The 26,979-nt window shown below is 27.3% G+C and overlaps 2 protein-coding genes and 1 non-coding gene across 7 annotated transcripts; 1 reads left to right on the top strand and 2 right to left on the bottom strand.

The window, feature by feature from the left end:
- The first annotated feature begins 8,650 nt into the window (after positions 1-8,650).
- Positions 8,651-22,052, top strand: LOC113385101 (tau-tubulin kinase homolog Asator-like). Of its 4 annotated transcripts, none has more exons than XR_003367963.1 (24): positions 8,651-9,058; positions 9,355-9,538; positions 9,744-9,894; positions 10,300-10,514; positions 10,691-10,820; positions 11,234-11,373; positions 11,564-11,683; positions 11,747-11,848; positions 12,080-12,190; positions 14,191-14,268; positions 14,952-15,038; positions 15,334-15,411; positions 15,828-16,002; positions 16,074-16,175; positions 16,438-16,553; positions 16,768-16,866; positions 17,036-17,163; positions 17,402-17,642; positions 17,996-18,080; positions 18,571-19,529; positions 19,745-19,895; positions 20,004-20,109; positions 20,714-20,986; positions 21,960-22,052. XR_003367963.1 is itself a non-coding variant. In XM_026622909.1 (23 exons), exons 2-23 carry the CDS (start codon positions 9,485-9,487, stop codon positions 20,874-20,876), a joined length of 3,621 nt encoding a protein of 1,206 aa, XP_026478694.1. In that variant the 5' UTR covers positions 8,651-9,058; positions 9,355-9,484; the 3' UTR covers positions 20,877-21,099. The 4 variants fall into 4 exon arrangements, 1 of the variants encoding a protein (XP_026478694.1); XR_003367962.1 differs by having other exon boundaries at positions 14,952-15,068; XR_003367964.1 differs by lacking the exon at positions 14,952-15,038.
- On the bottom strand, positions 13,743-13,824 carry Trnas-gcu. Its single transcript has one exon. It is a non-coding gene; the product is annotated as a tRNA-Ser (tRNA).
- A 1,613-nt stretch (positions 22,053-23,665) lies between the features above and the next one.
- On the bottom strand, positions 23,666-25,476 carry LOC113385133. 2 transcript variants are annotated; one of them, XM_026622944.1, is made up of 3 exons: positions 25,425-25,476; positions 24,937-25,325; positions 23,666-24,854 (listed from the first exon to the last, which is right to left on the bottom strand). In XM_026622944.1, the coding sequence occupies exons 2-3, from the start codon at positions 25,248-25,250 to the stop codon at positions 23,819-23,821; spliced, it is 1,350 nt and encodes a 449-aa protein (XP_026478729.1). In that variant the 5' UTR covers positions 25,251-25,325; positions 25,425-25,476; the 3' UTR covers positions 23,666-23,818. The 2 variants fall into 2 exon arrangements, with proteins under 2 accessions (XP_026478729.1, XP_026478728.1); XM_026622943.1 differs by having other exon boundaries at positions 25,385-25,456.
- Positions 25,477-26,979: the final 1,503 nt, after the last annotated feature.

Below are 26,979 nucleotides of genomic sequence, written 5' to 3'. Positions count from 1 at the left end.
CATAATAGAGGGTCCATGTCAAAGTCTAAGTGGTTTGCGATGCAAACAAGTTTGGGAACCCATAACCCTATAGTATAGACACATTTGCTACCGAAGTGTTAATAGACTTGCGATCTTCGGAAAGAAGAAGAGAAATGGCAATAATTAGAAGAGAAGTATAACTTCAGAGCGAGAATTATGGCATTCTAGATCCTTCTCCCATGAAGCCTAACGGTGTTTTCTATAGGGACCAAAAACAAGAGATAAGCGGAGGTTTTAGTCGGTATTATACCCAGGCGGTATTGAATTCGACATACCCAGACAAGAGACCCAGTCTGGAATGCAAAACACTTTTTCTTCGCTATACAAAAGTACACACTCACTATTTATGAATAACGAAGCGTTTGAAATTGTAAATTCATATTTACATTAATAGATTAGTAGAACGTTAAACATTTTACATGCATTTTGTAAAAATATAAGCATATAAATAATTCTGGGGCATAAATGAAACAGAAAGTTTTGTTATATTGAATCTAATGAGACATAATTCTCGTTGATTTTTTTATTGTATGTCTTTCCAAAAAAGTTAGTGAAAATGTTCTTGAAAAGTCCAACAGAATATGACTGTCTACTATGCTGACATTTTAACATCAATTAGAAAATTAAATGAAATTAAATTAAATACCGCTCTGCATGTCAAAGAGACGTCACCAGTTATCATCGTCGTCGTGCCGTGTGCTACTATCATCGTATCTGATAGCCATCATCTGTGCCGCGGACAATAGCATGTTAAATTTAGACGCAAATGTTATCCCGTTGCAGCAACGTCACGTGGATGAATCTTACAAATCAAAGTCGATGTCGACGATGTACCGATCTACCACTATGTTGAAATGATATTTTTAGAGTGCATAGTCAATTCGTTTGACACAATTTTAGTAGATAGCATAAGCAAGCGCAGGTAAAATGTCTGAAGTTTTAAAAAAAATCATACGAGAAATCTAGTGAAACCGATGACTTAAAATTTAAACAAAGTACGGAGATCTTTGATTTAAAATATCTAGTAAAAACCACTTAACGATCGATTTTTTTTAGAAAAGTGATGTAAAAAAAAGATCAGTTTTTTTTATTTCAGAGTTTAAAAACTTAATTGATGCAATATATGCTTTTGATAAGATTTTTCTTTTGATTCAATTTTTTGGTAGTATTAAAAATATTGATTAACCGTTTTGATATTTTCGTCTACCTTTGTGTTTAAATTATTATTACACGATATTAATTTTTTTTTTAATTTTAATTACAAATTGTTTTGACATTATTATTATATGGATCTTGAATGGATGGCAACTCAGTAGTTGTGCAGTCCAGTTATGACTAATTATTTATACTCAAAGTATTTGCTGACATTTTTATTATATATCCAACTATACCCACGAGAGGCTATATTTGAGATAATTGGAAATTTGACATCGAAGTTGCCTGATGTCGGGCTATGGCGGTAGCGGGAATCGAATCAGCGAACCCGGGACTAGTTGATGCTAGCCCACGATATTAAAATATATTGCCAATTTATTTAAAATACTTGTAATGGTAAAACTAGTGATGTATTGCGTAGCATCATATTTATACTTGCATTATGTTTGGCTTCCACGATCTACTACCAAAATGCTATACAAAAAGTTATAATAAATAATTATACATCTGAATTCAAGATTATTAATGGAAGTTTTAGAAATGTTGAAGTTTATTAATGGTATTTAAATAAACTGTTTTAAATTTTAAAAATGTTCATCACACTGTAATAGAACTTTTTGTAATTTATTATAAATTTCATCAATTTTCAACCGCATGTATACAAAAACATGATTTCATGAAAAAATATAATTAAAAATTATGCAAAAAACGTTTTTAACTTAACAGTACGACTTTGGTTACACTACACAATAGTCAGTATTTTATTTTTTGTTCAGAATATATCTTTGACACTTAGCATAATAATTAAAATGATTATTTATATAATTTTATACTCAGAAAACTTGGAAGACAAATTACATCAATTCTTATTTCATCCATAGTTATTTTCTCTTATTTTTTATAAAATATTTATTTATATTTCTACCAAATTTGAAAACCAATAAAGGGTATTTAAAAAATATTTGAAAAATATACTTTCTAAAAACTATTGAAATTTTAAAGAAAATTATAATTTAGAGAAAACTTTAAAAGTTTGAAATATTGTTGCTCTTTTTCTCTGAAATTCCTATTGCATTCTCAAAATCTAATCAACTCTTGTAAGTTACAAGTTATAACCGTGCTCAAATAGGAGTATAGGAGTCATTAAAATCCTATAATATTTTCTTCTAATTCAATTTATCATTATTAGACATTGTTTTGAACTTATTTATATATTTCGGCTATTTATACTTAAATATTTTGGATGTGTTTCAAATAGTTTTCAGCGTCACATATAACAATAGTTTCGTTAATTTCTTTATATTAGTATTTCATTTGCAGTATTATCCTGCTTATCAGTGATCATATAAATAAGTTTGATATAGAAGAATATTAGCAATTTTGTGTTAACCGTTGTGGTAAATAATAGTGCTAAAATGTCGTAAACATTTTCTAGGACCAATTCATGTTATAACATGAATTAAATATGTATAAGATTTTCAAATGAACTCAATTAAGACACCAAACAAATGAATTAAACGAATCAATTTTATCTTTCATAATCTATTACATGTGTATTAAATTGAATTTTGATCACGAAGTGCAATTTATGATTATGGTGCAGTGTTGAGTTAGTAGATAGGGTTTGAACATTCTTCTAATTTTTAAATCAAATCACTTATTTTTAATTAATGACACACATTTAGTATTGAAATGCATGATGACGAAAGAACCTATTATTGTAACAATAATAATAACAAATGTTTTTTAGTTTTATGTTTACGTATATGTATGATTATGTGATGTTTTTTATAGTTACATTTAAATAAAAAATCTTAATATGGGTAAATAATCTTTTACCGATTATGAAAATTCAAAATATTTTCAAAAGAAGAGTAGGCCGAGGAATTGATTAACTTAATTGAAATCGATTTGTATCTTTGTAATCAATTATCTCAAATAAGTTATTTCATCAAATTTAGTTAGTTTAGTTTAGTTTTTTTGCTATTTACACTCTAATAATAAATTAGTCCCGTTTCCAGAGCATTATATCATTATATCTTATTACCTTGCAAAAAAATTAATTTAATTAAATATTCAGTTCCATTCGCACATCAGTGTAATTTTGTTTTAAGAGTAATATTAATAAAGTTCATTAGTTTTGCATAATACAAAATATTGAAATGAAAGCAAACCGTATTTGATTTATTATTGCATGATAAATATCTTCAAAGAGAACTGAATTCTTACCTCAAAGATGTTTATCGTGTCGATGAAGAAAAGCAGAATCGGCGTAATTCGAAATCAAAAGAATTATTATCAACAACATTTTACTTTCAGCCATTTACGTCAGTACAAGTGATTAATTGTCAAATCTGTTTTGTGCAGCAATGTGTGCCAAAAATATAAAAAATGCGCTTTTTACATAACACGATAAATTCACAGTTCATTTTCATGAATTAAACAATCGTGATAAATTGCTGTTTAAAATAGATTGTATAATAGGAAAAATAATAAATATAATCTCTGAGCATATAAGAGGCTTGACTGCTTCAGTAAAATATAATAAATGTATAACTTATTAAAAAATATTTAATGACTTTTTAAAATATATTAATATAGTGATGAAAAAAATAAAAAATGTAAAATATTTAATTATATATTGAATACAATATACATTTATCTTAAGTACTTTAAAAACAAGTATTTTTATTATTTGTTCAAATCTTTAGTTTATTCTAATATCACAATATTGAGTGATATTAATAATATAACAATATTAAGTATTTTTTTCAATAATAAACAGTAAAAATTTTACCTAAATATCTAATTCTCAATTTCGGTTGATTAAGTTAATCATTACACATTTCAGGAAGTTACCACTTTTAACTAGTTTTCTTTTGTGCATGCGCTTATATATACCATTTTTGAATCAAATAATACATTTTATTTGTCCTACATTCCCGTAGGGTAAGTTATAGTAATCGCAAAAAAAATGGAAAATGAAAATTTTTATATATATTTACGTTTCAAAAGTTTCTGTGTGTGTGTGTGCGTGTGTGTGTGCGTGTGTGTGTGTGAGTGTGTGTGTATGTTCGGATACAAATTTTCGTCAACGATTTCGGAAACACGGTTCGACCGATTTTAATGATTCAAAAAACATTCGATTTCTATTAATAAGGAGACGTGCAGATAAGTTTTTGGCAGGTCTAGCCGTTTCGAAAATACGGGGCAAAAATTGCCAAAAACGGTAACTCATTTTTTAAGAGAATAGAGCGTCTAATTTTAATAATTTAAAAAACATTTTACTTGTATTGACAAGAAGAAGAACTGATTAACGGGAGGTTCCAGCAATTTGCCTTAAGGCACGATGCCATGCACCTCACTTAGTTTTATATTAAAATTTTGAATCATGAATTTAAATAATATACTACTGTACTATTAAACAGTTTGACTTGCAAGCAATTGATACTACTGTTTGACTAATAGAGTTTACTATTACAAATCAATAACGAACATTTTTATTATTTCAAGTCATATTATTCTTTGCAATTTAATATTCTTTGAAACAAAATAATTAATAATAAAATTAAAATTAAATCATTTATATTTGTCAAGTAAGAATTAATAGTTTTTGTATGCAATATAGGTACAATTTGAGGTAATATTAATAATATAACAATATTAAGTAATCGTCGATATTTTATTACTTTAATAGCAATATAATTTGTAAACATTCTTTTTTAATTTTTATAAATTATTTGTCAATATGTCGATGCAATTACATACAATTTTTACATTTAATTTCCAATATATTTTATAATAAAATTTTAAATTATGAATATAAATGATATACGAGTTTAAGAAAAAATTGCAAGCACTTACTATAAAATTATGTATCTACTATTTGACTAATTTTCATAACTATCATAAGTATGTTTTTCAAGTCCTTAATTATCTTGAATAAAATAAACTTGTTAACAAAATAATAACAAAATCATTTATATTTGTCAAGAAAGGATTAACAGTTTTTGCATGTTTACGTTCACGATTGTGCCTAGACATCGTGTTACATGCTTCGACAGAAAAACTTCTGACGAATACATAAGTCAATATTTACATTTAGTAGTCAATTCTTTTTATTTTTCGTCGAAACAAAAGTTCTCACATAAATAATTCTAAAATAGATTTTTTTTAAACAATTGTCTCAGAATACAATTCAACTTTACTTGCATTTAAATCTTGCATCGATTCTTTACTAGATCTGCCTAAAAGATTCTTTATTATAGTTTGTAGTCGTAAATGATTGATTTTTTTACTTCGATTTTCAGAATCCAAAATTAATGTGGTGAACCTGGTCCACCAATAACATAGGAAATGACTTCGAATATTCAGATATTTATAAATAACTTCTGATATTTTTTATTTAAGTTTAATCAAAATCATTGAAAAATTGTTGTGGCTATTGGATAAGCATAGTACGTACCAGTTATGTAGTAGAAAATTAATTTTGGTAGTATCACATTATGAAGAGATAAAAACGAATTTATTTCAAATAAACCTAAAATAGAATACACTAAATTCGAATAACTAAATGAAATCTCAAAGATTATTATAAATATTGATATGTAATTAAAGTACGTTCAGTAGTTAAAAGTTCTAAAACCTCAATAAAAGACACAAATAGTTGAGAAACAGTGCTTCATTTTTATAAAAAACATGAAGACAACGTCTGTACTTTCGTACGCCTTGTGGTAATAAATACATTCCACATAAAGTTTAAGAAGTATATTTCGACGAACGAATTTCCCAAACTGTATTCTTCTATCGATCCTTTTCCCTACTATGTTTTATGAGAGCATTATAAACAAAGTTTGAAAGTATTCAAGTAACTGCATGTATTCTAAAATATACAAAGACAATTGCCCACTATGTTAGTGATGGTTCTTTTACGAGATTGGGGAAACAAGTGTACGGAATGAAAAACCCGTGACGAATATATTACCATATCAAAAACTTTTTTTTAAAAGATAGAAGAGACTCTTCATCTTATTTGTGAAAAAAGAGTAACTTTTTTAGTTAAAAAGACGACTGATTAGACTATCACATGCCTACTTATTATAGTAATAAATCATATAATCAGAAATTTATTACCTAAAAATATTTTAATAATATTTCGAATTTGAATAGAGAATTTGCTTTGCAAATAAATACCACATTTTTCATTTTTGGTAATGTAGCTACTGCTTTATTATCACTACGGAATTAATTACCTTTTAATAAAATTAATATAGAAAAGCTTAATGTAAACATAAGTTTAATGTATTTCACTGAAACATACTAAATATTTATTTTAGTTTTGTGAATCGTGCCGATTTGTTAACATATCATTTATCACTCTTAAGCTATATAGATCAGTTCTCTAAACTCTGTGTCAGTCAAAGGTGTGAAAAATGGGCATCTGTAGTAAAACTGATCTAGATTTTGTGACAATATGTTTACTTATTTTTAGAAAAATTTTAATGTCCACAATATTACCTTTCCTAATTTGATTGATTTTGGTATGGAAGCAACTTTTGTTCTTAAAGATTTCTAAGTACCTACTTCACACTAATAAAATTGCTAAATTTTGATAATCTATGAATGTAAAATATTGTGATGAATGCAAAGTTAGTTCACAAATATGTAGTGTACATATTTTTACTTTCACTAATTATTATCCTTGCTCTACTTACCTGAAAAAAGATGTAAGCAAATGTGTATGCGACACAAAAATCGAATTTTTGAGTTTGAAATCAATATCGGTAATTAGTGTCAAGTACACATTATTTGCACTTAACACCAATAATTCAGTTATATGTGGAACAAACATTTCTTTGAATAGTGGAAGCTTTCTTTCTACCTTTGTCAGCACTAATAAAAAACCTTAACCTATTAATATATTATTAACAGAGTCATTCTCTGTTTCGCTAAATCATGATTTAGCAAAAATATATAAAAATGTGTAAAAATTGGTAAACTAAATTTTTACTTTGAATAAACTTATTTTTATTAGCATGCGTTAAAACCTTCATACTGTGTAAAGTTATCAGTTAACATTAAGTAGTTATCAGTTCTTCTGAATCCAAATTTAGGATATTTTGTGTAATAATTTTTCCATTATCATCTTCAATTCCATATATTTTCCAATTGCTTGAATTGAATTATTAGTTTAGTGATAGTTTTTGCAAGTACATTTTTGAAAGTAGTTAATTATATCATACAGATTCTGTATCAACCATCCAGTGAAAATAAACGAAAATATAACAAACAGAAAATAGCAAAATTTCAATGCAAAATGTATAATAAAATTAACTACTTTCAAAAACTATCACTATCACTAAACTAATAATTCAATTCAAGCAAATGGAAAATCTATGGAATTGAAGATGGTAACTGAAAAATGATTGCACAAAATACCTTAAATTTGGATTCAAAAGAGTAAGAAGCACCTCAAAAACTTAAAGGCTAACTGATAACTAAATACACTGTTTGAAGGATCTAACGTATGTTAATAAAAATAAGTTTTTTTTAAGTAAAAATTTAGTTTACCCATTTTTACACATATTTATACATATTTTTGCTAAATTAGTCATTCTGTTAATAATATATTAACAGGTTAAGGTTTTTTATTGCTATTGGTGCTGACAAAGATAAAAAGAAAATGTATTACAGACGAAACGTAAGGATTCAATGAAATTGTACTTTTTAATAAACAAGTTTTTTAATATATGTTACCCTGATAAAATTCATATATATAAGCAGAACTATGTATACATAAGCACAACATATGAGATATATAAGGTGCAAATTTAAAGCACGCAACATGCGTTCACAGATATCATATTACAAATTGTTAAAAATATTAAAATCAAATAATTATGAATAAAATAATTAAAAATAATTAAATATTTAAAATTTAATCAACTTCCGGTAAGGTAAGTTATAGTAATTTTAATTTAATTTAATAAAAGAAAGATTAATCATTAAACCTTCAATGAAAATATTTTAATTATATACAACCCTCGCAATATCATTGTACAATGACAAAATACAAAATCTCTATTTTAGGGAGGTAGATAAAAGCGTTTTAGACGTACATGGTACCAAGTAGTACTTGAATATGTTATTATAAGAACTCGAACATTACTGATTTTTCGATAGAGTGTGGAAACAATATTTTTGAAAGTGTTAAAAACAACGATAGGTTTTCTGATGTGAAAAATATACATATTAAAGATACGTATTTTATATTTAGCATGTAATTATGCTAAATTCGCTTGTTGTTAATATTTTACGAAAGCATATAAAAACGTATTTCTTGAATTAGAATCTCTTAAGATTACAATGTAAAAGCTCGTATTTTGACGTTTCTCAAAACCACGACTCTATGAAGCTAAGTTCAAGTCGCAGTTGCGCAATGAAACTGTCATGGCTGCTGTATCGATCCCGTCAGTTTTAATCTGTAAGGAAGTTGCAACAATTCAACTAATTTATACATGATTGTGTCAAATTTGTGTGTAAAAGATTTGCAAAAGTTTTCTAAGCTCTTGTCCTTCTATGTGAATTCGGTTTTATGACTTTATGAAACATGTGCGATAACATCGGATTAATATATAGTTGGAAAACTTTAAATAAATTGTTATTATCCGACACTAATTTTGGTATTCAGTGATATTTTTATTAAAATATGAAAGATTTATTGAAGTATAGTTTAATGTTAGAATCAAAAGTTTTATTAAAATAATGAAACTAAAAATCGATTATTTGTGGGCGGACAGGCATCACTTAGACAGACATTAGTGTTTTATTGGATATTGCATTCTGTTACAAATGACAAGAATTAAACCAAATATACTTTTTTGTAAGTTTATTGATTGGCATTATTTTATTTTTGTTTGTAAAAAATGTAATATGTCTGCCATTTCAATTGTCACATATGTCATTCCTCAGTTTTCAAAAATAAAAATATATTTGTGTTGAACATATTAGATGCTTATGTATGAGAAATATTTATTATATGAAAGGCAGAAAAAGAGGTTTGTTATGTTATAACCCAATAAGCATATGTGTTAAATTAAATGAAAGTATTCTTTTATTTTGATATTGATATGGATATATTGTGATAATGAAGAATATATATCTTTTTTAACTTTATAGGCAATCAAGGCCATCGGTCGAGTTAGAAGGAGGGCTGCCCCCTTTGCAGCGCTCCGCTACTCTTCCACCTGTTTGGTCTTCCTCGAGACAAGTATCGCCTCCTACTACAGATCAAAACAACAACATCAAGATGACTTCCGAAGACTTGCTTCAGCCTGGTCATATTGTCAAGGAAAGATGGAAGGTGGAATATTGAAATTAGTGAATTATATGGAACAAATATAAACTATAGTTGTTAGAATTACAACAGAGACAAATTGATTTAATAATTCATTATTTTAAAATGAGTTCATATAGTAGAAGCAAATGGTCAAAAGTACCATTACCTTTAAAGTACATCTAAAGCAAATTATATAGAGCTTTATTACATTAATACAAATTGATTGCAGGTAATGAGGAAGATTGGTGGAGGTGGCTTTGGAGAGATTTATGAAGGTTTAGATTTAGTAACTCGTGAGCCAGTTGCACTCAAAGTAGAATCTGCAAGGCAACCAAAGCAAGTATTAAAGATGGAAGTGGCAGTATTAAAGAAATTACAAGGTAAAACAAATTATAATTTGTAATGTGAGAGTTAAGATAAGAATCAGAGCATTAATTATCATCAGTGTTACTTATATTAAGTTATTATGAAATAAGTAAGAAGTTTGTGTTTGATCTAAATTATATTCTATGATTGTTAATTTTTGATGAATCAATATTTTAAATTTAACCAATTCATGATTTCAAAAGGAACAAATCTGAAGCAGTATGATTATAAACAATTTTAACTACCATAAATCTATAGAAATTTAAATATAAAAAATATTTTCATACAACTTACATTCTAACAATTAATTATTTGTTTCAAATAAAATATTTTTTATTTTGTTTGATTGCTTTGTAACAAAATTCCATGTGCTAGAGTATTGTTGATCATATTAATTAATTCAAGAAATGTGATTTTAGGCAAAGAACATGTCTGTCGATTTATAGGCTGTGGTAGAAATGATAGATTTAATTATGTAGTGATGCAATTACAAGGAAGAAACTTAGCAGAATTACGAAGAGCTCAACCTAGAGGAGCATTTTCACTTTCAACCACATTACGTTTAGGATTGCAAATATTGAAAGCAATTGAAAGCATTCATCAAGTTGGTTTTCTTCATCGTGATATCAAACCGGTAAAAGATTATTGTAAAACAATATTTATAAATTTTTATGTGAAAGTTTCTAAAATGAGTACTCATTATCAAAATTCATTCGTGATTCTTGAAAATTGATATTAGTCACTTCAGATTGTATTCTTAAGTGACAATTTTGTATAAAAAATTCTAAAATTGTGTCTTTTAACTTGCAGAGTAATTTTTCAATTGGCAGAATGCCTTACAACAACCGCAAAGTGTATATGTTAGATTTTGGTTTAGCTCGTCAATATACTACTGGAACAGGTGAAGTACGTGCTGCTAGAGCAGCTGCTGGCTTCAGAGGTAATTAGTTATACATGTAACCATAATTTTTATATTTAATGCTTATCACATTATTATATTCATTACACCTTCTACAAATTTATTATTACATATCAACTAATTTAAAAGTTTTTCATAATTGAATTTGGTTAATTATTTTGAGGTTATAGGTCATAATTTTTATTTCATGACAGCAAAAGTTATTAAAAAATGGATCAGGTTTATTTTAAATGTGTCTTATGTTGTGATTTAACATTTGGAAGTTATATTCATTTAAAAACATATATATTTTAGTACGCATATTGAGTATTTTTTTTACTATGAACTGTTTTTTTATGTTTTAATTAACAAAATTGTATTTGTGGTTATATTACAAAGTACTAATTTCTCAATTTCAATTCTCACAATAAATGTTGTTTCTAATTTTTGTTTAGGAACTGTTCGTTATGCTTCTGTTAATGCTCATCGTAATAAAGAAATGGGTAGACATGATGATTTGTGGTCATTGTTTTACATGTTAGTAGAATTTGTCAATGGACAATTGCCTTGGAGAAAAATAAAAGATAAAGAACAGGTTTGTTAAATTCACATTTCACAATACTTTAAATTAAAATATTGTTTTAACTGTGTACATAATACTTGTTAATGCTTTGCATATAGCCAATGTGCTAAATGTTTACAAAGATATTTGCCTGCATATTGTGTTATATCTTAATATTTCTGAATTGAATGAAATAATGCTTTAATTTTTACCTTGATTTTAGGTAGGATTAATGAAAGAAAAATATGATCATCGCTTGCTGTTGAAGCATTTACCTTCGGATCTCAGACAGTTTCTTGAACACATTCAAAGTCTTGAATATGCAGATAAACCAGACTACCCTGTAAGTTTCATACAGACATTTCAGAGGAATACTATTTTAATTCTTTTTATGACTCAATTTCAGATGCTAATATCTTTATTTGAAAGATGTATGAAACGTAGGGGAGTAAAAGAGTCAGATCCATATGACTTTGAGAAAACAAATATAACAAATTCATCACAACCTGTAAGTATATTTTAGTATTGCTAAATGGTTTATTGATAATTTGATAATGTAATCAAATAATATAAAAAAATCTCAAAAATGCTTCCTCATTATATATTAATCATATTAACAAAAAATCTTTTATGTTCTTCACAAATGTATGTCAACATATTTTACATTATTTGATTTGATCACTCAAAATATAATTTTATTTAAAATGAGAAGCATATAATGTAATATAAATATTTTCAGCCGAGCTTACCCACAAATCAATCAGGAGCCGTCATTAGAGCAACTAGAAATGTTCCTCCATCCAGTTTGGATAACAATCAAGAAAACATAGAACCTACAGATAATAGAGATGTAAGTAATTCAAAAATAATAGTTTTTTCTATAAATGATTTTTATGATAATTGATCAATATCAAATTGCTACATGTTTCAGAAAAAGTATTATTTTTTAATCAATAATGAACAATCAATTTATTTATTTCTTAATATTACTTGATATCTTTTGATTATCATCATTTCTAATTAAATTTTGAACCATTAAATAAATAAATCTTAATACTTGTCAATATTTCTGAAAGGAAAAAAAAAGAAATGAAATAGAAAGGGCAGTACACCTGATAAATGTACTCGAATATATCTTACAAAATAAAAGAAACTATAGTTATTATGATAATGGTTTATCTTATTAAAAACGAGATTTGGCAAATTGTTCATAATTATATTGCGGGATATAGATTTGAGCATACATATTTACAGAACATATTATGCATAATCATTTGTAATAGCTTCGCAAAGATCACTTTTGTTTGTATGTATTGTTAAATTAAATAATTAGGATAGTAAGTAATTAACTCAATGATAATTATCAGGAAATAATTATAATAATAAACTAGGTGTGCGTGGCATTTAACCTTGACACAAGGCCATTAAATGAAATTATAAAACAAAACCTTAATACAAGTGATAAACTTTCCCATATGAATAAATAATCAACTTAAGCAATTTGATTTGATATTTAGCAAGTTATAAAATATTGAGATAGAATTTTGAAATTTTGACACTGCCCATTATTCTACACATTGATTAATTTTTGATTAATCATGCAAAGTTTCATCAAAATCAACAATTAATTACATAGAGATTGCCGATTTTTACCAGAGAAAACATTAAATAAAATAAGCGAATTGCATTTTCTGTTGGAAACATAAACTTCTCCTTCGGGAAGCTAATAATTAACCCTTTCCACTCCGATGCCGGACCCAGTTCGGCGTGTAAGATATAAACAGCAACTTTCATTTTATTGCAAAATTTAATAATTAGAAAATGTTTATATAATCATGTTGAAAAATAAATACTTTGATTCGTTGCAGTTCTGCATTTTCCTTTATATTTCAAACATGCTTTTATGGCTAATACGCTGCCAAATTTCTAACGGAGTTGCTGACTCATCATATTTGTCGACGGTCTGGAGTGCAAAGGGTTTAATAAATGATTAGATAGTGACAGAAATTAAATGACGAATAACAACGGACTAGCAGGTACCAAATTGATAGCACTCGCTGCCATGGTTTCATTACAATTCTTATCTACAGACAAAACAGTAAAATATAAATGAACAATAAATAAATTAGTTGATTAATATATAAATATTGAAATATACATATAAATATCGATATATATAAATATTGAGTTATATTAATATTTAAATATTGTTATTATTACAATAATAATTTATTTAATTATTTAAATAAATTAGTTTAATTATAATATTTAAATAAATTAATATAATTATAAAAAATAAATAATATAGTTATAATATTTAAATAATAAAGTGATAAGTCAATATTTATAAAGGCCTACGAATAAAAATGAAAAAGCATAAGAAACAAGTTAAAAAAAATATTCGATCAGGATGGGATTCGAACCCACGCGTGCAGAGCACATTGGATTAGCAGTCCAACGCCTTAACCACTCGGCCACCTGATCCACGTTGTGCTAGCTACTTAAAATATATTTGCTTGTGTATCAATAAGATTATTTATATATTTTTAAATTTATTTTTATTTTATTTTATGTGCTCAAATATTTTTTGCGTTAGTTTGATCTTCTTACTTGTTAATTTCATATATACATTTCAATAACATAAATAATTTATCACCACACATTATTCATTTTATTATTATTGTATTAACCAGATAATTTAATATTTTTGATATTAAATGATTCATGAATTTCATTTAAATGAAGTGGAAAATATTTATATTTTTGTCTATATCTTATATCTTTATATTAATATGTACTATTTCATACTGTTCTTATTCCATGATTTTTTATATAATGGTGTATTTTTAGGCCCGTAGAAGAATCGAGACTGAAACTACTGCACCATTGGCGACAGAAACTGCAACCAACATGCTGCATAGAGAAAAGGTAAACATCATCTTCAGTTATGATATGAAATTGTAAATAATATTGCACAACTTAACTACTTCCACTTGTTATGGCTAATGCATACTCACAGTTTGTCTGAAAGTGATCTAAAATACATTGTGTTTGTTGAACTAATAAATAACTTTTGTGTAAATTAGAATTTTAGTATGTATTGAAATTTTAAAAAATAGCATGTTTCATTTTTTCTACATTTTTATACATATTCGCGTTAATATCTGTACAAACAGATTATATTTAAATAAATCATATAATTCTTGCTTTATAGAATAATTAGTCCAAGTGAAAATATTAATTTTCATATTTGTTTGAATAATTCTTGCAAAACATTTCGTCAAATAAGTGAGAAAATTCGTTATCAAAAAAGACATAAATATATTATATCATTAAGAAAGATCAGTACCCTTGACTAATATTACTCCTCATTTTTTACATGTATACATACACAATAAATAAAATAGATTTCGTAGTCATTATTCAATAAATTAATTATTATGCTATTTGTGATTTGCAAGATTATAAAATTTAATAGATCAATGAATTAATCTCGTATTCAAGTTTTAGAAATTCATATTTTACCTGTGGACGTCATATGCATAAAATTTGCTACTATCATACATTTGTTTGTAATTAAAGTTAATGCATGTTTAATGTTCAATTTTTAGGTTGTGTCTGTAGATAAGAATTGTAATGCAACCATGGCAACGACTCCTGCCAATGTGATACCTGCTAGTCCGTTGAAACGTAGAGCTGTAAGCATGGCCACAACTGTAGATACTATGGTATACAAAAAAAATGACAAAATTTTGGACCGATTCTATGCAACCATTATTTTTGTGATATCACTAACATGATCAAAATTAATTAAATGAAATGGTTTACTCTGAAACCATTCTGGTTTTGGTCGGCCAAAATTTTGATGCATATTTTTTTAATAATGCTTTAGTACTAATAATTTTCAAATATACATTTTGTATATATTATGAAAGTGTTACGTTTGTTTTTCAAATACTTTTTAACATACTAAAATGATCATTGAATTTTTAGCAACCAATTGAAAAAGCAGTTGATCATGAAGGTGATGCAGTTATGGCGTCTGCAAGATCAAGCTCTGATACTAACAAAGTGAGTTTTAATATGCAGTTTATTCTTATTTGCTATATTTATTAAAAAATTATATATTTAATTAACCCAGGTTCCCTTAATTTTCTTTTTGTTTTATTAACATTGATGAAATATATTTGGAATAAATCACATGGAAGAGGATTAAAATAACAATATCTGACTGAAATTATGAATAGATATTTAGACACTATTTGAATTCAATTCAATTATTCATCATTCACCATTAATTGTAAATTACTGCCGCTCTTTCTACAAAATTACTAATAGGTCATGCATCAAATTATTTATTTAGTCAAGTGAGAATATTAATATCATTTATGAATAGTTTACGTATTAACTGGGTTTTTTCTAAATCAGTAGTTAGAATTATTCGTTTCCAAGAGCTAATTAATATTGTTCTATCTTCCTATCTTCAGCACAACAATGAACGAAATGTAGATAATGAAAGAGGGGATCGTGATAAATGTTTAGCCCATGTAAGGAGTCACATTTCGAGTGGCGAAAAAGTTGGACGTACACATAGTCAGGGACCCACACAAGGCCGACTTCGAGTACTAACGGCTCCCCCAACAAGCGTCCACGATTTACAAGGTATATATCTATTATGATTATATAGTAATATCGTAATTATTTTTTATAAATCTTTTTTTTTTATTTAATAGGTTCAGAGGTTACAAGTCCTAGAGTTCCATCAGCTGAAGTTGATGGCAGCGCTTTCTCATTTGAGGTTCGCACGGGTAGTAATGAAGTTCAGCCTAGAAGAGGTAAATCATTAAGTGTAGAAATGTGTAGTTTCTATTTGTTAGTTATCAATAATATGTAACTTTTTAAATATGCATTGATACAATAGAGTCAAACATTTTCATACAAAGTTCTCTTATTCGTTTACTTGGTCCATTTATCAACAAATATATTCATTTAATTAAAAATAAATAATTCTATCCACTATCAATATTTTGTTTGTAATAGCATTTTAGTTATTTTGAAATAATTATGGTTTGACTATAAGAATTTTTTTTTCAAAAGGGCGGAGATCTATGGGTATTAGACCTGGATCTGGAACCAGATTGAGTGGAAGAGGTGACCAGTCAGTTACACAATTTGCTGTAATAGATGATGAAAATGTTTCTGCATTACAACAAGTATGAAATTTTTGGGTTTTCTATCAGTTTTAAATTTGAATCAATTAAATAATATATTAATTAATATTTAATTGCCATAAATAAGTTTTTTTTTATTTTTCTTATTTATCAATATTTTTCTAAATAAGATTGGCAATTTGTTAACAGGTTTTTTACAATAATTGTTGTGTAACTGTATCATTAAAAAATTAACAATAGAAAATTATTCTTTAAGGTTACTAAAGGAGGTGCATTAACTTTAGCGTCTCAATGGAAATCCCAATTCGATGATTCAGAAGAAACAACTGATAACGAGTGGAAACAAGAACCACAAGTGTGTAACGTTTTTATTAAATATTTAATAATAATATAAATGAATTTATTTAAAAAAATTCTGAAGCTTTGATTTCAAAGTTTATTTTGAAATATTAATATACTACTATAGAATTACATTCATTTAATCAGTAAAATAATATATTTATTTCAATAATTTTTTTTTACAGAGCCCTGATCATAAAGGACCAAGTGCTTCGCATCATGGAGAGAGGCCCAAATATTATAGGTCAAAAAGTCAAACACACATAAGACGACGGCCCGAACCTATTATTACTTCTCCTAAATTAAAACACAAGTGAGTTAACTTGATTATGTAATTTGATTTTAGTTTAGTTTGAATAGTTTTATGTATTACTGCTATATATATTTTTATTAATTTAGATTAGTTATTTAAAATAAAGATCTATAATGCTTTTTGCTATTTTTAACAAATTGATATTGCTAAACACACACATATATATATATATATATATATATATATATATATATATATGAAATTATATGATATTTATTATTTTCAACTAATGTTCTAGATGTTTAAACATCGCTGGCATCGAATTGTATCCTTGGTTAGAATCATACCTTCCACGATGTTGGAGTATGCCAGCTCTTGGGTCAGCTCTGAGAAAGCATCTGGAACCGCCTCTTTTGCAGCAGGCTGCTTTTGATGATACTGTTTTTAAAATGGACGTTATGCGCAATGTGGGAATTAGGGAAAGTGTTGATGAGGAACCCAAAAGCAAAGAAGGCAAAGGACGAAAATCTAGTCTACCGGTATATAAACTTTCATTGTTATTATTCTTATATGTTAAGTGGAATAACTATATTGCTAATCAAAGTATTTATGAACTCGCATTGGGGTTTTAAGCTGGAATACATCATGATTTGAATGCGAATGCGTGTGTTATTGAAACATATGTTATAATATTACAAAATAGGTATCATTTTTCCACATATCATGAAACAAATATATGAAACAATTATTGATAAATAATTTAGTAAATAGATTGAATGCTATGCTAACCATATTGATTCTTTTCTATTATATTTGTATGTGTGTTTATGTAAAAACTTACATAATGTGAGTTGAGTATAATTTAAATCGTGATTTGTTTATTTATTAACAGGCGATGGCGCTTCGTGGGGATATGGACACCGAACTAGAAGGTGCGGTTAGCGGTCGATTGGAAATTCGAGTTCTTCCTCAAGCAGGTAAACACTTCATTTTGTTAATTTATCCAAACCAAATACAACTAAAACAAAGATATATCATATACTACCGATCAGTATAAAAAATATGTATTAAACCCTTCATTTTCTAAAAAGACAGCATTGATCAAATTTTAGTTTCCTACCATAGGTTGATTATTATTCAATCCGTTTTTGTTTATTAAAAAATAAGATCGATTTTTATTGAAATTTATTAGTATAATGAATGGAAATTGTTTGACCAAATTACTTGTAAAATCAATTTACTAGATCTTTCATAATGAATAATTTTTGATTTTGCGAAATGTTCATTCAATTTGCCTTTAAACAAAATGTCACTTCTATTTTATATATAATTTGTGTATATATTTCAATATCAATTACGGTTTCTGCGTAATTATTATTAAATAAGTATTCAATCAGCATCTGTATTACTTCCATAAGCCATAATTTTCTAAGTTATGTGAAACTTAAACATTATTATTTTTTTCAGAAGTTAATGGCCACAGTCCAAATCCAGAAGATCCATCTATTTATTTTGATGCGACCGATAAAGGTGGTTTTCCTTATCCATCTAAAAGCGGCTTAATAAACAAAACATGTGAAGTTATTAGTAAATCAAATAAATTAATTGAAAATAAGAAACCCACTCAAGTACAAGTGGTGTCTAGAAACGGAGAATCCATAACAGATTTGAGAAATAAAAAAATATTATCCACAGGAATTAAAAATCAAATTTTCAACAATGAAATTTATCAGGAACAAAAAAATGGGAGCATCACAGAACAGTTGAGACTCCACAATGAAAATAAAGATAATATAAATAATAAAACAACAAATGATAATTATACTATAGAACAAAATGGTACTATGAAAGTGTACAGACAAATAAGTGATAATTCGAATGAAACCAGCAATGCTAAATCTAAAAATGGCGATGATACATTTATCACAACTAAATCTAATCCTTTATGTGAAACTTCATTGACTGTTAAATCAAATAAAAGCGATAGTAAAGCTCTTAAGGAAGGGAAAGATGAAAATGTAGAAGCCTCAATTCGTAAATATCATATTGTTAGAAATTCTGCCAGGGCAAGTACACCGGAGAAAGCCGGCGGACTTTGTCAGTCGACTGCTAGTGACAATGAGGCAAAATTAGCACAAACTGTAGAAAATAATCCACAAATTAAAACGAATGCCAAAATATTTGAAAACAGTATTCAGTGCCATATGCCTATGAGGTTTGATCTCAGAAACGAAGCAATTGATTCTGTACATAATTTGCAACACACTAAGTCAACAGGGGATATACTGGGAACCAATGAAGCCATATCTGAAAATTTAAACTCCCACAGCAATGCTGTAGATGATGATCTGAAGCAAAGTGTTCAGAAAAGAATTCGGCCTGTGTCAGTAGACAACAAAGATAATTTGCAATTTTCCAAAGAACTGGTGAGTGAAGTTCTAGAATAAATTTTTATAAAGTATGTATATTCCTACAATCATTTTAACTAACTCATTTTGAATAAATTGTACAATGTAATTATGAATAATTTTGAGGTTGCCTTTAAATATTATATAATATGCTTAATAATACATATGTAATATTATAATATTACATATAAAATATAAATTTCAATTAAATTATATTTCAATCTAAATTATAGGCTAATAAAGACATTATGATAAAAACTCAAAGCAAGATACCAGTTCCTGTGGGATTAAGCCACAATTTACGTTTGTCAAAATGCGCGTCTTGGTCGGGTGAAAATAGTGATAGTCCCTTAATGACTCCAGAAATTAATGAACTCACACCTGGTTAGTTTTATATTATATTATTATTAATTTATAATGAATTTTATTACTATACATATTTATTATATCATATTATGATTGTAAGCTAGTTTAATAAATTTAAATTTGTAGCACTCAGACGGCGTAGGCAAAACGCTGAAAAATATGTTACAGATGTATCACAATTAAATTTAAGATTCACAAGACACAAGTCTCGGACTAATGAAACGTCCAACAGGTTAGTGAAACTATCTAAATAATTGCATTACAGAAATCTTGTGTTATATATATATAGAAGGATTCCTTTTCTAATATTTACTTTAAATATATTTCAACTAAAATCATTTTCACGTTTGAGGGAAAAGAACTGTGCTTTATTCTACTTGAAATAGACATTCTAAACTCGATATATAATATGGTTCCCCGACTTACGAGTGTTTTCAGATACAGTGCCGCCTAAGGGGCGGCTCGTTTGCTTCGACATACGAGGAAAATTCTAAATACAAGCTTTGAGCGAGTATGAGTTCTTGAAAAATGTTAATAACAAAATGAAAATCTGAAATTTTTTTGTCTGTTGTAACAATGATTGATATAGAAATAAATGGCTGTTTTATATATTAATATTAATTTTGTAGTAATGATTTGCCCACACAATATAACGAGAAATATTTTAAGGTTTGAAATTTTGACTATACATTAATAATAATTATATAGTCTATTATATTATATAGTCATGCATATATGTTAAGTCGCATTTTTTGCATCTTGTACATTTACAAAATATTATCTACTTTTATATGTTATGTCTCTTGAATTAAAGTGCAATAATTTCAAAATTCTAGATCACGTGGAGTTCCATCCCATCTGTTGGGTGGCTTTGAAGACAGTTCCGATAATTCCGAAGACACTTCCTTGCCTCCACCACCTCCTGGTGCACCTCCAGCAGAAAATACGGCCCGAATTCGTCGATACCGGCCCGTTCACAGCGCAGCCGACTGCACGTAATACACACAATTCATTAAAATGTACTGAATTTTATCGAATAAGGGATTGTGTCATGTCCAAATATGTGTGTGTTACTGTGTTAGTACCGCATCTCAGCATCTGAACACAAGGTAGCTATATTTTAGATTAATTCAAGATTGTCTTATAGCACAGTTGCCACATACATTTTTAGTGGATCATGTCAATACATCTCTATAATAAACAAAAATGTAGTATATATCATTCAGGCAGTACATATCTATAGAATACAAAACAATGCACCTCTGGGAAGTCCTTCAAAGCTGCACCGATTATTATGAGTGTTTTTAGATGAATATTTTTTAAATTATCAATACTAAATCATTTTTTGCATATTCATAAGTTAAAGATTTTTGGGAACCGTTAGCAAATCTACTAACATCTTTTTTCATTTATTATTACAATTTTTGGTAAATCAATTAAGGTACAGGTTTTGTGACATGTAAAAACAAATTTATTAAAGAAAATATGTCTTTCCTAAAACTAGAACCCAGTTGTTATTTTCATGCTAAAAATGTTCCTTCCACCAATATATATGACACATGATCCTCTAAAAAGATACTTAGGCCTGTAGTGTATTATTTTTGTACGTAGGTATTATATATCTAACATACTATATTTTCTTATTTAAAATTGTGATTGAGATTAAATTTAAACATAATGGTAATACTCATAAAAATAGGCAACTTTAATGCTATTCAAACACATTCATTTTTTATGTTTTAATGTAACAAACAATCACAATTGTGAACATTTATGATATACAAAATCGTTAGTTGTTCATGCAAGTATTACATGAAATTATTATGCTTTCACTTAGAATGATTTTTATTTAAAAAACATTTAGAAAAATTAGTCCAGTGTCTATTTCTATTTTTAAGTTTTTTTTACATTTAAATTATTGCAGGCTTGACATTCACTTTTAATTTATGCCCATAATTTTATTTAGGTGACATATATGTAGAATTCATTTCTTATTATTAAAAGAAATCTTATTTATGTATGATGATTTAAATCGTATGTGCAAAATCACTTATATGTTTTTATAATAAGTTTTATGCACAGGTTTACTGATCAACATCTCAAGAAAAGTATTTCTGCATTCTGGAAATACAGATTTCAAATAGATCCAATATTAGCAAAACATGGATCTCAATATTGCATAGAAAAGAAATAGCATGTTCATATAATTATACAGTTATTTGTCATACTTTGAGTTATTTTCGCATGATTAATATTCATAAATATTTATAACTGATTTTAGACGAATTTTTATTTCTAAGTTTTGCAATTTTTTTTTTCATATTATATGTATTCAACATTTGCATTATTCATGACAGTTAAGTAAATTTTAATAGAAATTACAATGTGATAAAAATATGTCCTCACTTTAAGAAAGTACTTATATTATTTGACAAATGTATCTAAGCTTAAGTATTTTATATACAAAGATAATTTAATATACTCATACCACACAATTCAATCATCAACATATCGTAAAATTCATATGCTTCTGATCATTTAACAATTGTAATAGTCTAGTCATTTTGTATTTATTTTATTTAGATCTTTTATACATATACGTATATGTATATATATTTCTTTATCTACAAACATTAACTGTGATGTCAGGATTTTTTTAAAATATAGATTGAAAATTCATTTTGACGAATGAAATATTTGCAATGATGAAAAAGGCCATTCACAATGCCAATGTTTTTATAAAAATTGTGAAATTTTACAAAAAAAAAAAAAACAAGATAAATTAAATGCGTTCATTTTTTAAATTAAATTTATATTTACATATCTGGAAAAATATTCTCATTATGATACAAGGTCTACTTTACTCACACTTATATTAATTAATGGCAATGATAGTCTGTGCAATAAAATCAGTAACATTAATATATATTTTATTAGATATTGTGCAAAAATACTTTTTTATACTATATATTTTCAACATATTAGGATTAATCTTGATTATATTTATAGTCTATATAATTCTAGTCATTATAAGATAGAGAAGTATATACTCATTCATTTGTCAATGCCTAATATGATTAAGTAATTAACTATACAATATATTGAAAATATTTTAACTTAGACATTTTCGGCAATTTTTATTCTTTACGGTAATTTAGGCTGACATAATGTAATGTGTATGCGCGAATTCTATATGTAAATAAAGTTGAATACTCTAAAAAAAATCTCATTCAAAACTGTTTTAGAAGCTAGATAAAAACGTAAATATATAATTATTATGTTGACTTTAAAATTTCAAATTATGATAGAGAAACTAGTCCTACATAACAAATTTAGCTATTTTATGTTAATAGCAATATTTTACATTACTTATATAATAAAATAAATTATTGATATTGCATTATTTTTGCTTAAACAAATTGAATATAGATTATAGAGCTTAGCAATATTATTTCTTGTAAATATGATGAATTACTATTATATATTATATAATATAGTTTAATATACTTTGATCATGAAAGAAAATAAAATATGAATATATATTAATTGGTTTGCTTGATTTGGACATTTAAATGAAAATTCTCAAAATTCTAAGTGCCTTTTCTGGGTGCAATGCATATTTAAACAATTTAATTGTCAGGCATAAATCAAGTGAACCAACTACTTTACTTAATATATTTTTGTGCTTTTTACTTGATTTTACATAATGTAATATTATTTAAATATGATATCAAATGAGTTATATTAACTTATTGATATTTGACTTTTTGTTAAGAATTTAGTAATGTTGAATTTTAATGTAATTTTGTGCTATTCATTGTTAAAATGTATGAGATAAAATTGAATGCCTGTTTTATTTATTGTGAAATAATAAACCAATATAAAAATATCGTCATTTATAATAATTTTATTTATTTAATAAATATATTTTAAAAAGATTATTAGGTTTTATTCAAATGTATTATATAAGCAGATTTGATCCCTTCTGTTGTGATAATTTGATAGGTTTGCTTATATGAATTTTCTTCATTGTGAGTGAGTTGTTGATTGATATGGTTGTCATGTGTTAAGTCATGCAAACTGGTGTGTAAAGGTTCAAGTGAAGTTATTGTTTGCATCTGATGGGGAAAACTATTTATGCTAGAAACATCTGGAACAGATAATATATTCTCATTTGAATGTGTCATTGGTATTTCCAGAGTGCAGGTTAGTGGAATTATAGTATCAATATTAGAAATCATATTATTTTCAGGAATTTGACTATTTCGTTGTAGTGTAATTTGTTCACTAATGTGAACATTATGACTAATATTGCTTTCATTTGGCAAAGTTTGCTCTGATTTTTTACTTCTCTCTTTTATCCAGCTATGTATTGATGCCTTTGATGGCAATATCAATTTTTTATTATGTCGTAGATAGTAATAAGCAGATGAAGATTTATTCAGCAAATCAATTGCAAATGTCTTTTCATCTTCTGTCCAAACTCGGTGACTACCATGTGTTAGTATCATCTTTGCAAAAGTTTTCGAGTCTTCTGATATATGTTTTAATTGATCTATTCGATTTTTAAATGTCAACCTTTTTATTTCTCTTATTCGTTTTCTCAGAGCCATAATTGTTTTATCTTTCCTTTTGCAATGTCTACATGGTAATGGCCTGCCATTTCGTTTATAATAAGGCTGGATCATTGGAACAAATTCTTCATTTGTTTTATTTTGACTTGATTCATAATTACTGCAGGTTTCTGTTGGTAAAATGTTATTCACTAAAAAACTTGTTAGATTATCACAATTGTTTTTTTCATTTATCTCTAAAGTATGTATTTGGTTATCTACATCATTCCAGGTACTATCTTGTTGAATGTTCTCAGAATACGCTATGTTCATTTGATTATTTGTACACATTAGGATATCAGTACTTGATGCATGTACATCTTTATTACTGGCAAGATCCTTTTTTACAGGAGTGCGGTAATAGCTATAAAAGTAAAAGAAGAGGATTAGTTATTTTATTAGTAATTATAAAAAATAGAGTACTTAATCAGGCCTAAAACTATTACCTTGTTGATTTGTTTGGCACAATATTTCTTTGAATATCAGTTTTCTTTGGAATTACATTTGGCATCAGTCTATTCCTTAGAACACTCATGAAGTCTTTATCATCAAAATGCAATTCACAGACGTACCTTTTTGCTTCTGAAGGTAAATATTTTAACTCGTGATATCCTGTACTTTCTATCCATTTTTCGCACCGAATTGGGTCTTTTCGAGGAAATATAAATAATTTCAATCCGGGGTTTGAAAATTTAGATTTACCGCAAACCACGCATTTGTTGCCACATAATTTTATTCGTTTTTGAGATGTATTTTCCATTTCTGATGTATTTTGAAGAAAATTTACATAACATAAACAATGAACATATTGATCCTGTTATGAATTGAGCATAAGCTGAAAAGGGTTTATAAAGATATTACATAAAAATATTATGATTTTAGAGATATGTTTACTAAAATATGTGCATATGGAACTTAACGTAAACAAAATTACAGTTGACAGATGCTCTTCGTTTTGAGTTAGCACGCCACTTGGGCACGTTGAATGGCATTTCATTTAAGGTGCGTCCACACCTAAGAACGAACACGAACGAACATAAAAGAACGTACCAGAACGAACGGCAACAGCATAGTGTGGACGCCACAACGATCACGAACGAACATAAACAAACATGGCGAGCAATGTTCCGCAACTTGTCGGTACATCAAAGGGAATTGTTCGTTCATGTTTGAACTCGTATGTGCAGTGTGGACGCTACCACGAATGTAGACAAACATTTTTCTTTTTTGGTGTTAAAATGTGCATTAATGCATTAATTTATGTTGTATTTATTATAAGATATTGCTGTTATTGACAAATTTTGTAAATTTGATGACTTTAAATAATTTTTCTCTTTCCCGCCACTTTAAATAATAAATCTGACGTTTCACGGTACATCCTCGAACAAAAAGATTCAAACCCTCACTGCTTTGAGGCGTTTGTTTGGAATTTTTCGCGTTCGTTCGTGTTCCTGTTCGTTCTATTTTGTATTTTCTTGTTCGACATGTTCGTTCGTGTTCGTTCGTTAGGTGTGGTCGCACCTAAAGAAGAACGAACAGGAACACGAACGAACGCGAAAAATTCCAAACGAACTTGAAAGGTGCGTCCACACCTAACGAACGAACACAAACGAACATGTCGAACAAGAAAATACAAAGAAGAACGAACAGGAACACGAACGAACGCGAAAAATTCCAAACGAACTTGAACAAGCGCTTAAAAGCAGTGAGCGCTTGAATTTTCGTTGTTCGTAGATGTTCCGTGAAACGTCAGTTTTATTATTGATATGGATGTAAGCTTTAATCATACGTCATTTTCACTGGTTTTTGTGTGATTTTTGTTTGTGTATATTTTGTAAATATACTGTAAATAAATTATTCAATTAATTTCACTCAGTTTCTGTATTTAATATTTATATTTTGAGTCGTTTTCTTTCCTCAGCATTCATATTCGGAGCAAGCTGAACATTCCAGGCTTGAGCTAACTATACTCAATTTTCATACTCTCATCCTCAACATATATGTTGAATGTCTATGTATGATAACAAGTTTAATATTTACTTGTAAAGACTGCAATCATACTCTTCTTTTATCTATGACTGCAATATCTTCTTTACTGCAGCTTCTGACATCCCAAACGTTTTGCCTACACTTTCCCAAGCATCGTTTTTTTTTCTAATAATTTTATAAAAAGGGTCTTTAGTCTCCCATATTATAGGAAACTTTTCAATTTCATTTATGAATGATAAAATTACGTCATTTGACCATTCCATAATTTATTCAAAATTTTCAAACTGTACACGATAATTAAAAGTAAATATTATTAAAATGTTCAAACATTAAAATTATTAACATTATTATTAAATTATTAAAAAATTATTATTAAATTATTAAAATTATTAAAACAAAAATGTTCGTTTGCGTTCGTTGAGACGTCCACACTGCACACACGAGTTCAAACATGAACGAACAATTCCCTTTGATGTACCGACAAGTTGCGGAACATTGCT

The sequence above is a fragment of the Ctenocephalides felis genome, unplaced genomic scaffold (genome assembly GCF_003426905.1).
Source record: "Ctenocephalides felis isolate EL2017-DRISC unplaced genomic scaffold, ASM342690v1 CF-g0.4_SCAFFOLD_03571, whole genome shotgun sequence".
NCBI lineage: Eukaryota > Metazoa > Arthropoda > Insecta > Siphonaptera > Pulicidae > Ctenocephalides > Ctenocephalides felis.
The sequence above is the reverse complement of the archived record's forward strand: the minus strand, read 5'-3'. Positions and strand labels throughout refer to the sequence as shown.

Coding starts and splice junctions, on each gene's coding strand:
- LOC113385101 (XM_026622909.1), top strand. CDS start 9,485: ATGACTTCCGAAGACTTGCTTCAGCCTGGTCATATTGTCAAGGAAAGA. Junction 17,164..17,401: donor TCTCCTAAATTAAAACACAA/GTGAGTTAACTT, acceptor CTAATGTTCTAG/ATGTTTAAACATCGCTGGCA. Junction 17,643..17,995: donor GACGAAAATCTAGTCTACCG/GTATATAAACTT, acceptor ATTTATTAACAG/GCGATGGCGCTTCGTGGGGA.
- LOC113385133 (XM_026622944.1), bottom strand. CDS start 25,250: ATGGAAAATACATCTCAAAAACGAATAAAATTATGTGGCAACAAATGC. Junction 24,855..24,936: donor GTGCCAAACAAATCAACAAG/GTAATAGTTTTA, acceptor TTACTTTTATAG/CTATTACCGCACTCCTGTAA.